The 14,294-nt window shown below is 36.3% G+C and overlaps 1 protein-coding gene across 2 annotated transcripts in view; it reads right to left on the bottom strand.

Annotated features, from left to right (window-relative positions):
- Positions 1-14,294, bottom strand: part of BANK1 (B cell scaffold protein with ankyrin repeats 1) — a 295,632-nt gene that overhangs the window by 167,890 nt on the left and 113,448 nt on the right. For both annotated transcript variants that reach the window (XM_053923371.2, XM_045183792.2), the window contains exon 7: positions 9,903-10,099. In XM_053923371.2, the coding sequence (XP_053779346.1) occupies positions 9,903-10,099 (197 nt within the window). The remainder of the gene's footprint in view (positions 1-9,902; positions 10,100-14,294) is intronic.

The raw sequence follows: 14,294 nt of genomic DNA, 5'->3' as shown, positions 1-14,294 counted from the left end.
TACAATTTTAAGGAAGACAGAGAAAGGCATTAGTTTAAAAAAGCATTAAATGGTAAAATGTTGAGCTTAGATGAGAAATACAGCTCTGCTAGATTAGTGCATAACCCCAAACAAACAGCAGTTTCCGAAGTTCTGACCTGTAAAATGGGAGAGAAAATATCCAATTCACACAGGTTAGTATAAGGGTGTAATGTGACAGCACCGATCACGATGCACCAATCACAGAAGCACTCAACAAGGCTAATTTGTTTTCTCTTCTTTCTCTTCCTTTCTTGAGTCAAATCTGTATGAAACAAAAAGAATGCACTTGATCTGGATAAAGATTAAGATGCGTTTCAGATAACGTTGTAGGAACAGTGCACTAATCTCAAGGATCTTAATTCAGTAGACTTAGTGTGAATTGCCAATTCATAATTTCATGGCAAATGTTCACCATCAGGAAAGTTAAAACAACCCCCATTGTGACCTTGGATATTTTCATAGTTGTGTATTTCCATGGGAATGTTCTTTAATACTTGCTCAAAATGTATGGTATTTATAATTCCACTACTAAAGATCATTTATTAAAATCATTCATAGGAACTATGGTTACTACTCAGGAAATGGAACAAATAGCATCCTTATACTCAGTAATTGGTCACTGGCTACAGAATTTATTAAGTGGACAATAACATACATGAAATGAAACCACTTAGTTCTTTGATATTGACAACAGAAGTATATCATCTCTTTTCATCTCTTGCCATTTGCAATAAAATAACAAGCACACACTTTATCATTTACTTGCTATGTAAATGCCTAGTAATGCCAGAACAAATATTTTACAAACTAGAAAACTAGCAAATCTAGAAATTCTAAGAAAATAAATTTTAGTAAGAAAATATTAAAATAAAGTCATAAAACATCTCTAGATATTTAGACAAATGATGGGGAAATGCTCTGGATAATGTTTTAATGCATTGTGTTGGCCGGAATGCTGTTCTTAAGAATAAGAAAAAAAGTTATGGAGGATTTGGAGAGAGTCTCTAGAAGATTAAGTGTGCTTATTGACACTAAAACACTGGAATATTTGTCAAGATCAAAACCATTTGTACCATGACAATGAGTAGTGTTAAATGTCTTTCCACTAATGGTAAGTTCCTGGAAACTGCTGGACTCTTTTTGGGTGGGGGTGTTAACGATTCTTTTTTTTTTTTAATTTTACTTTCCCATAGTCACTTCTCTTAAACAACTGCAGGAAAATAACATTAATTTCTGACTGAAGAAATAAAATGGGGTCATTATAGTCAAGTTGCTAAATTACTAAAATCAAGTAGAACGAAGCATGAGGAAATGATTATATTCTTACTTTAGCCTGAAAACTTAAACTTTTGAACTTTTCACTTGTGCATCAATTCCTGGAGGATTTTATATGTTTAATCTCCCATGGATAACCTGTGAAGAACCACCTGACATCCATTTTCCAGACCACTCCTCATCTAGGGGATTCCCATCTTGGGTCAATCCAGAGGTTCAAAATGCAATGGAATACTTTGGGTGTTGCTTAGTTGTGGATCTGATTTGCATACCCTAGAACTCCTGAATAAATCTTTTCCCTTCATTTATAGCCACAGCTTCCTGACTCTTTGTGCACAATTGACATGACCTTGGTTGAATTTACCCAAATAATGCTTTTATAGTATTTTTCCCTCATGAAAAGAGTCTTTGCTTTTGTTATTATTCAACAAACACTTATTACCTCCAAACTGAAAGACATTATGATCAGTGCTACGGGAAATATGGAATAAATGGAGCATAGTACTTGCCGCCAGGAACTGAGAAGCTGACAAATCAACCCTGATTGACTGATTAATTCACTTCAACACATAAATAGTAAATCCATAGTATTTGCACAAAACTATGTTGGGTATTGGTGACACTGTTAAAACTGACTGTGCCTTCATGGAATTTATAGTCTATTAGTAAAACAGGAAAAAGAACCCACAATAAATAAATACAAATCTTGAAAATTCACCAGTATTTACCTTAAACTATAAGTAGTTCCACAAAAGGGTCTTCCAAAACTGAATAACAGAACTGTAACTACTACAAAGAAAGGTATTATCTTTACCTCCACTTTACAGTTGAGGAAACTGAGGCATAGAAAGAGTAAGTGACTTACTTAAAGGTACATGGCTGGAAAATAGCAGAGCCAGTATTTAGACCCAGGCAGGCAGCTCCAAAGTACATGTTCTCAGCCTCTTTCTTACAATGTTTCCAGATTAAGCTAAAATTTGCAATGGAGGTTAGAGGTATGCAGTAGAGATAACCTATAACCTCTTTCTTTGAAAGTTTTCTGAAGTAGATGGAGTTTGAACTGAAATTCAGGCATGGGTAAGATATTGGAATATTTCAGTTAGGAGGAAGGGAGTTCAAGGCCAAGGCAATAGCCTGAAATAATGTAATGAAAGAAGGACAAATGAACTTTGATGACTGAGGTGTGCAGTTAAAGATGAGGCTAAATGGTGGGCTGGTCTGTGCTGTGGTGGGTTCTTGGTAGATAGCCTGATATGGGATGGCTTGATGTCACATAGGCTGGGAAAGAAGACCTGTTAGGAGGCCTTCTCAGGGCAGCAGACTAAAAGAGAAAAAATAAGGTATAAACCCAGGGAGCCACAGAGAGAATAATAAGGGAGCAGATGCAATAGATTATAGTTAAATAAAATTGTTGAGATATGGTGATTGAGTTAATAGCCTTGATGGGGGTTGTTTCAGGGAGAGAAAGGTTATACAAATGGGGTCAAGATTTAGTTGGACATAATTTTTAGGTTTTATTTATTTATTTTTAGAGAAGGGAAAGGAGGTAGAAAGAGAGAGAGAGATATATCAATGTGTGGTTGCCTCCCGCTCACCCCTTACTGGGGACCTAGCCTGCAACCCAGGTATGTGCCCTGACTGGGAATCAAACTGGCAACCCTTTGGTTTGCAGGCTGGCACTCAATCCACTGAGCCACACCAGCCAGGGCTAGTTGGACATATTTTTAGCTGAGTGACTTTGGGCAAGTTAGTTCCCCTCTATAAGTCTATTTCCTCACATGAGAAATGAGAAATAGTAAACTCATATGCATGGTGGAAGCTTTAATGAGATAATGGAATTAGAGTGTAATACTGAGGGTTTGTGCATAGTTAGTCTCCATAAATGACATTCGTGACTATATTAGTAGGGTTTGAAAATGACTTTCAAGTTTTATACCAAGTCCATAAGCAGATGATTATGCCATTAACAGGATGAGGCAAAAGGATATTTGTATATTGCGATCTAAATGCTTATAATATACCTGTGCAGACATTTTCATCCTGCAAACTGAAACTAGAGTCTTCAGTCAGGAGAAAGGTCCAGATTAAAGACAATGATATAGCTGTCAATCACAAGAGAAGACTGTGTAGAAAGAATCTTAGCTGATGGAGTAAGAGGAGAAAGTAACAAGGGGTCAGTGGACATTTAGGAAGAGGGCAAGGTCAAGAATAACAGTGCCAAAGCTTGAGCCAAAGGACCTCTGGAAGGAATCCAATAGATCTGATGTATGATTCAGGGCCTTTGACAGAACACTTTCAGTGAGCTAAAGCTTTGATTATTAGGAAGCTAGAAATGAGTGCAGTGAAGAGGCAGCTGGTGTAGACCATTCTTTCAGTTAATTTTGGCATTGGAAAAGAGATGGAAGAGAAAGCAGGGTTTCTGGGAATGTAAGTGTGTGTGTGTGTGTGTGTATGTTCTATTTGTTCAGAGAAGAGTCAGTTTAATGGGAGAGATTAATGATATAAAAGAGGAGAAGGTAAGATTGATGGTGAGTTCCAACAAAATAAGCTACATGCAATGTCATATATTCTGGGTCTACTATATATTTAATGTTCTCACATTTATTTAATCAAGTCCTAAAAACACCCTGCAAGGAATTATTTCTCCAATTTGCAGATAAAGAAACTGAAACTGAGAGAAAACAGACACTGCATCTCCCCCCAAAACCTGGTATTTGATTCAGATCCAGACCTGGCTGAATCCCAAGGCCCTATGAGTAAAGAAAAATTGAAAATTTGACAAAGAAGAGAGGGGAGTTGAAGCAGTTTTAACAGGATGGTTAGAGTTGCAGAGTTAGAGTGTCAAAACTGGGTTGGAAGACTTGGGGGGAAGTAAAGTTCTGCAATACCCACTATGGTGCATTTAGAGATTTTAGAAAGAGACTGCTAAGTAGCTCCAAAAGCTGAACTGAGACATGAACTTGTAATGCATGCAGTCAAGTGCAGTCATGTGACTTGTTCCAGTTTCTTCGATTCTACAAGAACATCAATATTGAACAAAGGCCTGACTTCTAAAATTCACTGTAGTCTTGCCCATCAAAAACATATGCTGAAGATAGCAATTTGGCTATTTGTCTATGAATTCTCTAAAACTGAATTTTAAAAAATATTGAATATAGAGAGAATATAAACAATTGTTTTATTTAAAACATTAGATATCTTTAATTATATTATTATGTGAGATAAAAAAAGTCCTTAATTTTAAAGCTTGCCTTCTGCCCTATCAATGCGTAAGTACGTGCTGAGCACCTCTGGCACGTTTGATGTGGGGAGAAAGGAGAGCCATTACACATGATCCGCTTCTCGAGTTACAAGAATAAAAACCACATAGGCAAAGCAGGGTATGCTACCATTTAGACCTAATTAGTATACTAACATATACTAAACAACATGGAGCAGTCTACTAGAGAGCATAACAGTATATAAAGTACCAAATAAACAATGCCAGGAATGAGAGAAATAAGGGCCAAGCTGAGTGAATGTTCACTGGCCTACACACATATAACCTGTCTTCTGAGTAATGGGTTCTCTACACCAGTCAGTCAGTCACTGCTTTATATTAGAGATACTCTAAATGCTTCAACATCTACCCCTCTGTACCTTCATTCCAAACCCTTGACCATTTGAAAAAGATCATGGTTATTGTCTGTCAGCCAGATACACACACTAGAGGGCAACGTAATCAATCTCCCTCTCTCTCTCTCTCTCTCTTTCTCTCTCTCCCCCTTGTTCTCTCTTATTTTCTCTTTCTCTCTCTCACACACACCAGCCCACTGTCCACAGGGGCGAACAGAGTATCCAGGTGAGTCAACAAAAGCAAGATGTCGCAGGATTCCCACCACTGACCAGAGCGATAGAAAGATTCCCAGTCAGAAGCCCTCCTAAAAGGCCAGCTAGAGCAAGTGCACGGAAGAATAATTTTCTATGTCTTAAATTCAACTGAAGATTATTTATGACTCAGATCTTATTAACAACATACATACCAAAATGCATTAGTGAACACTGGTGGAAGAAGGAAGACACCATCTGGATATTGTCCTAATTTAAGTAAGTATCTGTTGGTTCCGCAATGCTATAGGGGCCCCATAGGGAAGCACATATTTTCCTGCCTACTTATATACTGACGTATAAGTGTTTCCAACTGATGGAGATGTGTGGCATAACATGCTCAAGATAATACAAGGAAAAATCACATATTATTTTGCTTAAAACACGTTCTAATTGCTGCTGTATGCTTTATCTTAAATCACAAAATCTCTCTTAACCTGTGGCCAAGTTGAAGTTTATTTTCATATTTCAGGTATTTTTGATTGAAAAGGTAAGTTTTTAAAGGACTAAATCAATTTTCAATATTACTCTTTGTTATGTGAAATAGTCTGAGAAGAATTCTGTTAAGCAAGTTGTGGTTCACACCCAACTGTGGATTTAAGTACCAACACTTGTGCTGTTTGTCCAGCCACTTTTCACATTAATTCTCCCAGGAGACATTATCAGAAACTGAAAATTGAGTAGTTTATTTGAAAGACCTTATAGACTTTAGAAATATATGGTATTATTATCTTTAGCAGTAGTGAGAACATGAAAGAAATGTAGGTGTTAATAACTTTATTAAAACATGAAATTTACTCATTCATAACAAAGAGGCTCTGTTTGAGAATGTATACAAATTATTAACCTCTCAAAGGAAAAACATCATGAAGAAATGTTAAGAAATGTGATTTGAGTCGCCTTCTCTTCCTCTTCTTCCTCCTTCACATAGCTAACACTAAGAAATAGATGGTACTTGTTTGTTTAAGGAATGCTATTGGCTCTCTTTTTTTCTGTATTTCTAAAAATAATGAGGCTTTTTCCTTCTACTCACTTTATTCAGTAATGACCAAATTTACTGTATTATAACTTCCTTTGAGAACTTAAAATGGACAATGTTTCACTGATGGGGAATTAAGTAAGAATTGAACAAATCAGTAAATCAGCTGGGGGCAAAATATGTTTGAATTTAAAAATATATATTTCGTCAGTACAGAAGGAAGGTCCATTGTCAGATTGTAAACCTCAAACATGAAAGAATATTTACCTCTTTCAATAATTCTGAAACAACAGTTCATGGAAAATTTGAATATATATGTGACAATCTTAGATTTATCATATGTGATTATAAATTAAAGCCAAGTGAATGTTGTTAAAGAAACAATAAAATATTTTAACAGCATAATGAGATTGCACATTTTTTCTCTAGCAGGTTTAGATATGCTCTTAAAAAGACATGGCTTCCATAATTTAGAAAATAAAATTGTAACATATGGATTATCAAGCATAAAAAGGTATGACTTTTGGATTTATATTAAATAAAATTAATAAATAGAAAAATAACTAGAGGGTTAAATCAATAGGAAACACATTTTCCCTTGTATGTTATAACCTAATACATATGTTCACATCTTCTTAACCACACATTTGCCAAAGGCCTTTGGCAACTTACAAAATTATGGCACTCCAAATTATCCATAGCCATAAGACGCCCCTTATAAATCTGCTGTCCCTTTCAACAGCTACATTGAGGTCCTTGCTAACAGCAGAACATTCACAAAATAACTAATCTATCCTACCTATACTGTAATGTATACTACAGACATTCTATAGTAGAGAAATATAACAGCTCACTAGGAGATGGAATAAACAAAATCATGCAATAAATTTGAAAGAATAATTATCTAGCATAACTTAGTAACACTGAATGCAGCCACTATAATAGAATGAGTAGTCACCCACAGACAATGAAAGCAATCAAATTGTATTAGTGCTATTATTGCAGGAGCAGAGGCGTAAATACCTAGAGGACATGATAGAGAGAAAAAACTACTTCCCATCTCCATCAAATCCTTCACTCATACTCACTATCATATCTACTGTCACTATTATATAGTAGTATGTTATTCATGGAGCATGTGTAGCTTGCATGGGGCTCCCTCTGTTAAAAGCTGAGCCTTCCCTGGAGAGCCAGAAGCAGAAGCTTCACTCTTTGAAAATCAGTGTTTATCTTAGAAAGTAACTCTGGGTACTGAAGATTTTTAGGGGGTAATTTAACTGAAGTCCACCAGCGGTTGAAAATTTGAGAAAAGGGTTGTGGAGAATTGAGATGTAGCAGAATGAACAGTATTATGGACAGAAATACACAAGGCTGAACTGAGTCATTGACTTACCTGAGACAGGCGCCATATTTCCATGTTGCACTGGTCTACGGTGACATGCAGTGGCTAATTACTGAAATGTATGCACTCATCAAATATGTAAGAATTACCATCTAGATTCTTTCCAGGAATAAAAATAATGCTTATTCCATACTTGAAAGACATAGAATAAAATCTAGTACTTTATTAATTTTATTATAAAACTTCATGTCCTATATTTGTAACAGGGTGCAGCCAGGGGGGAGGGCCCAAATAGGGATTTGTAATGGGGTCCAGAACTCGGTGTCCAGGAAATATTAGAAAAAAAATATATATAGGATGTCCTCACCCCCACAAGTCTGAGCTGGGGGGTGGGACAAATGGAGGGGGGCCATTGAGAGCTGTTTTGGATGGCAACAGTTTTGCAGATAACCTCTAGAACAGTCATTTAACATATCTATAACCTTTAACTGGTTTCATGGGTATGTTAAATAGCTGTGGCCATGCTTTGAGCCAGGGGGATGGGAGTGACTTTAACCCATGATGTAACTGGGAGGCCACTCCCCTTGGAAGAGCTTGGAGATGATTGGCTCCATGCCATGGGGCCACACCTGCCCAGACTTACTCTGGCAGTCCAGCAATGCTGGAAAAATACAGGAATGCTGGCAGCTGTGGCCAATTGTGGGAGGAGTCAGAAATGGTGCAGCAGAGGAAGATTGGTGCTGGGATTTAAACCCAGGTGCAGCAGCCATGTGGCATCTTTTTGGGACCATGTGGCTTGGGCAGAGAAGAACCACGGACTTCTATTTCTTTTTCTGAGATATGGTACCCCAGATGGGCAGAGGGGGAAGGAAGGACTGTGTACATCTGTGGGTATTCTAAGGGACTTTGGGATCTCAATGAAGACATTAAGTCATTACTCTTAAGTTTGTATAATTCTTTAAATAAATAATCCCTTTCCTTTTCACCAATCTCTGGAATTCAGAGACATCTTTCCTGGTGGTGGGCAAGGTGAACCTAGTATGGGGTGGAGGACCCCCGGAGCACAAAGGTGGGTCTATTTGGCAATTGTATATCATTCACACCCCACCCAGGTGTGTTCTGTAACATATTTACTATATATCCTATTTCAAATCCACATAGTGAGTGACATACATGCTCTTCTGATAACTATTTTGCTATTTCTAAAAGTGAAGGAAAAAATTTACATTAGTTGTCATTTTGTTCTCTGAAAATCACAAATACCAATAAGTCTTAGAAGTACAATATCACACTGACTTAATCTAATAATCAAAATAAATGCTAAAATGACCGGAAGCTATTTATAGCTTTCAATGTTTTATATTAGATGTTCATCAGCAATAATTATTTATTTTACGAGACCCCAAATTTTGACAAATTCATCAACAAAACCATTGCCTTATATTTTCTTAAGAGCCATCAGAATTATAATTCACTTTCTTGAGCAAAACGTGCATGCTTTTGTTACAAACAGAAAATTAGTGCTTTTCTAGAGTTGATTATGAAAACATAAAGTGTGTTTTATGTAATAAAATAGTATCCCTTCCTTGAAAATCTTCCCTTGGTTGCATTCTTACAAAACTAATATTCTTCAAAGAGTGTTCTGAAATTTGGAGCTTCAACATACATAATAAGGAACTGTGACTTAACAAAGCAGACATGGAATCATAGATGAGAAACAAACTTAAGCAACATGAATTAACTTTTTACAGGGTAGGCTTTTTGAATGCTTATTAAAATGCATTCCTTTAACTTAATAATTATTGATCTTCTTTTATGTGCCCAATAATGTTTTTTTTAAATTTAACACATTTATTTTATATCATGATTTCTTTGTCCTTATTAAGTTAATACAATTTGGAGGAATAAGAACTCCTTTCTCTTTTTTATTGTGTATGTATTAGTAGGGGTAGGAAGGACAGAATATGAGAGAATAGGCAAAGGTTACAGAAAGTGGAAAGAGAAAGTTGAAGGGAGAGACAAAGTGAGTGTTTATATAAACCCTTTTGTCCCTAATAATGTCTTATTTAGACTTTGAACAAAAGAATAAAGGTAATAGTTTTTTACTTTCTTCTCACTGTCTCCTCTCCAATATCCAACAGGCTATACAGAAGCCAAAAAGACCACAAAAGTTTCAAAAAGGCTATTTAAAGGTGGGAATGTGGAGTCAGAGATGGCTTACAACAATACAAAAATAAGCTGACTAATCTTGCAAAATGCTTTTAAGACAATGAATGACTCAAAACCAACGGACTCTACCAACGAGCTGCTCAGTGGCGTCATTTTGAAAGGGGCAGTGAGTGTGTGTGCAGACACAGACACACACGCGCTCACTTTATACGAAGAGTGTTAGAGATAAAATAAGGAGAAAAAACTTACTGAGAAGTCTTCAAAGATTTTCTTGAGTTCTTTGTGACCGTTCCTTTCAGCAATATGTGCTGGATCTGAACCCTCCCAATTTTTCATCTGAGATGCCGAGGTTGCTCCTGAACATTGAAGCAAATGAATAGCCAAGTTCTTTAAGCCAAATTTTGCTGCACAGTGCAGAAGAGTTGGAAGTTCTTTGAAATTCCTATCTGTAAGCAGAAAAATTAATAGAATTTAATGTTTTTTTCATATCTGCAATCACCTAAGTAATTGAATGAAATCTGCTCCTAAAAGTAATTCCCACATAGCTGAGAAGACTTTTAATGTGATTTTACATGTAAAGAAACTGTAAGTGGTTTTAGCAATGTAGAATCTCCCCTTTCTATGTCTCATCTTAAAAAACAGGGAATGGAACAAAAAACACCCATTTTTTAATTACAAAATCTTAATTACAAAATCATAAACATGTAATTCTGCAACATAACAATATCACACTCAAGAACACATGACATTTTAGGTAAAATTTTCTATTTAAACTATAAATTATTACACCCATATTATTAGCCTACCAATCACACTCAAGCAGGCCTTACTTCTGCCAGACCCTGTATATATACACACTAATATTCTCACTAACATTAATGTCTAACTCTTACTTGTGGGTAAGTTTAATTTAGAAAGGAATGTAAACCTCTTAAATGTAAGAAAATAAAACATGGTATAATAACTCCTTTTGTTTTTTCAATTTAATCTTTTGCATTTTTTATATTACTTTTTAGTCTCCTTATATGCTCCTCCACCCAGCAATCACCACACTGTTGTCCATGTCCATGAGTCCTTTTTCCTTTCTGCTCCGCCCTTCCACCCCCTAACCTCCCTGCCACTAGCTGTCATCCCTCTCCATAAATGTGTCTGTCCCCATTTTCTTGTTAGTTCAGTTTGTTCATTAGATTCCACATATGAGTGGCTTTCTCTGACTGGCTTATTTTATTTAGCATAATATTCTCCAGGTCCATCCATAATGTTGCAAAGGGTAAAATTTTCTTCTCTTTTACAGCCAAGTAAGTATTCCATGAGTATTCTCTAATTCTTCCAGATTTAGTTATTTAAGACTATGTTTTTAGGAATCTATCCATTTCATCCAGGCTGTTGAGTTTGCTGGCATATAGTTGCTCATAATGTTTTCCTATATTCTTTCGTATTTCTTTGGTGTCATTTGTTATTTCTATTCTTTCATTTCTGATTTCACTTATTTGGGTCCTTTCTCTTTTCTTCTTGATAATTCTGGTTAAAGGTTTATCAATCTTGTTTGTCTTTTCAAAGAACCAGCTCTTGGATCCATTGATCTTTTGTATCATTTTTTTGACTCTATTTCATTTATTTCTGCTCTGATCTTTATTATTTCCTTCCTTCTACTCACTTTGGGCTTTGTTTTTTCTTTTTGAAGTTCCTATAAGTGTGAAGTTAGATTGTTTATTTGAGCCTTTTCTTGTTTTTGTGATAGGCCTGTAATGCTATGAATTTCTCTTTCAGGATTGCCTGCAGATTTTGGATTTTTGTATCTTCATTTTCATTTGTTTCAAGGTATCTTTTGATTTCTTCTTTGATCTCATTATTCACTCATTCATTGTTTAATAACATGTTATTTAGCTCCCATGTCTTTGAGTCATTTTCAGTGTTCTTCTTGTGATTGATTGCTAATTCCATAGCATTGTGGTCAGAAAAGATGCTTGAGATGATTTCAGTCTTCTTAAATTTACTGAGACTTGTTTTGTGTCCAAACATGTGGTCTATCTTAGAAAACATTCAATGTGCACTTGAATAGTATGTACATTGTGCTGTTTTGGGGTGAAATGATCTGAAGATATCAATTAAATCCATTTGACCTAGCATGTCATTTAGGACTGCTGTCTCCTCCTCATTGATTTTCTGCCTGGAAGATCTATCTGTTGAAGTCAATGGGGTGTTAAAATCCCCAACTATGACTGTATATCTGCCAATTTCTCTTTTTATGTCCATCAAGATTTTCTTTACGTATTTAGGTGCTCCTATGTTGGGTGCATAAATGTTTATTAGGTTTATAACCTCTTGTTGGATTGTTCCCTTTATCATTATGTTGTTTCCTTCTTTGTCTCTTACTATATAATTTGGTTTTAAAGTCTATTTTGTCAGATATAGGTACTGGTACACCAGCTTTCTTTCTTTTCCATTTGCACGAACTATCTTTTTCCAACCCTTTACTTTTAGTTTGTGTGTATCTTTCAATCTGAGATAGGTCTCTTAGAGGCACCATATTTATTGGTCTTGTTTTCTTATTCATTCAACTACCTTATATCTTTTGGTCAGAGCATTTAAGCCATTTACATTTAAGGTGATTATTGCTATATAAGTATGTAGTGCCATTTTATTGATAGACTGTTTTCTTCTAGTTTCTTTCGTTCTTTCTTTCTTTTTTTAATCTTATACTTAAAGCAAGCCCTCTAATATTTGTTGCAGTACTGGTTTGGTTTTAACAAACTCCTTTAGCTTTTCATGTCTGGGAAGCTCCTTATTTCTCCTTTGATTTTAAATGTTAGCCTTGCTGGGTAAAGTAGCCTTGGTTGTAAGTCCTTGCTTTTCATCACCTTGAATATTTCATACCACTCCCTTCTGGCCTTACATATTTCTGTTGAGTAATCAGATGACAATCTAATTGGTGATTCCTTGTGGGTAATTGTCTGCTTTTCTCTTGTGGCTTTAGGATTCTCTCCTTGTCTTTAAGCCTTGTCATTTTAATTATGATGTGTCTTGAGGTAGGCTTCTTCGAGTCCAACTTGTTTGGGACCCTCTGAGACTCCTGAACTTGTGTGACTTTTTCCTTCACCAGATTAGGGAGGTTTTTGGTCATTATTTCTTCAAATAGGTTCTTGATCCCTTGCTCACTCTCTCCTTCTGGTATTCCCATGATGAGGATGTTCTTACTGTTCATGTTGTTCAAAATCTTTCTTAGGATCTCCTCATTTTTTAAAATTCTTTTTTCTTTTTCCTGCTCTGTCTGGGTGTTTTTTTTGTACCTTTTCTTCCAAATCACTGATGCTATCCTCTGCTCCATCTAACCTGCTGTGTATTCCTTTCAGTGTATTATGTATTTCAGGTATCACATTCTTTATTTCTGACTGGTCATTTTTTATGGTTTCCATGTCTTTTTTATGCTGTTGTTTATCTTTATAATAATTTCTCTATTTGATATTTCATCTAGTTTTCCTGGAGAATTCTTTCGTTCTTGCATTTGGGATCTGTTTCTTTGTCTTCCCATTTTGGCTGCTTCTTTGTATTTTCCGCCTTAGTTGTTAAGCTAATCAGCCATTAAACTGATCAGTTGTTAAAATGATCAAGCTGTAATCTGCATCCCAGTTTAAACTCTAAAGGGTGGGGCAGAGGAATTCTTGTGGGCAGGGCTCTTGCTTCCCCTTGGGCTGATGACACTTGGAGAAGAGTGCTTTGCCTGAGAAAGATGGCTCCTGCAGTATGGGGAATGACTCAGCACAGGGATCCTGGTGGCTGTTTCTTCAGTTCTCTCCCCAGATCCACCAACCCCAGATTCTCCTCAAGCATCTCTAGTCCACTCTGCCCTTCTTTTGCTAGAGCCCTGGGTAAGTGGCTGCAAGTGAAATTTTGTGCATTGGCCCTGTAAGAGCCTCTCTGCATCTCCAGCTGTCTCTCCCTTGCTGCTTTTCACAGCTTGATGTTATCTGGGTTCCTTTCTGGCTCTGTTTCCATAGGTTTGTAAGTCCAGCTTGAGGTTTAGACCCACACTCCTCAGAGGAACACCCCAGCCACTGAAATATCCCTTTGGATTTCCAGTTGCCACCCGTGGAAGCCCAGTCAGCCATCTCGTGTCTCCACACTCTCCACCAGTCACGTTGTGGAGAAGTGGTTTCTTCTGTCCATCCGTGGTTATAAGAGTTCTCTCCAGCTAGGTCAGTTGGTTATTCAGGATGCTTTCTCTGCAAGTTTTCTTATTAACTTTGGTCTGGTAGTTACATCAGATAATTATATTTTATAATGTTTTTTAATGAAAAGAAATATAAAATTATATCTTAAGACCTTTTAAAGAAAAGACACTATTTTCTGGAATAGTTGCAATTCCAGATTGGTCCAGGGAGGAGGTTGGTGTATCTTCCACTTACTCCTCTGCCATCTTGGCCCTCCCCTGTAATAACTCCTTTTGAATGTATTTTGATATTAGCCAAACACTAAATAACAAAATTAAATAAGTTCATCTATAAAACCCTTTTGTATTTTCTACTGCCATGCCTTCTTTGTTTTTTCTGAAGTTGAAATAAACATGAAATTGCTGGAGGAGTATATTAGATTTCTACGTGAAATTTTTTTTCCATAAAGGAAATGCAACTGAAACTATAG

The sequence above is a fragment of the Desmodus rotundus genome, chromosome 4, assembly GCF_022682495.2.
Source record: "Desmodus rotundus isolate HL8 chromosome 4, HLdesRot8A.1, whole genome shotgun sequence".
Lineage (NCBI taxonomy): Eukaryota > Metazoa > Chordata > Mammalia > Chiroptera > Phyllostomidae > Desmodus > Desmodus rotundus.
This window is presented reverse-complemented; position numbering and strand designations above follow the sequence as displayed.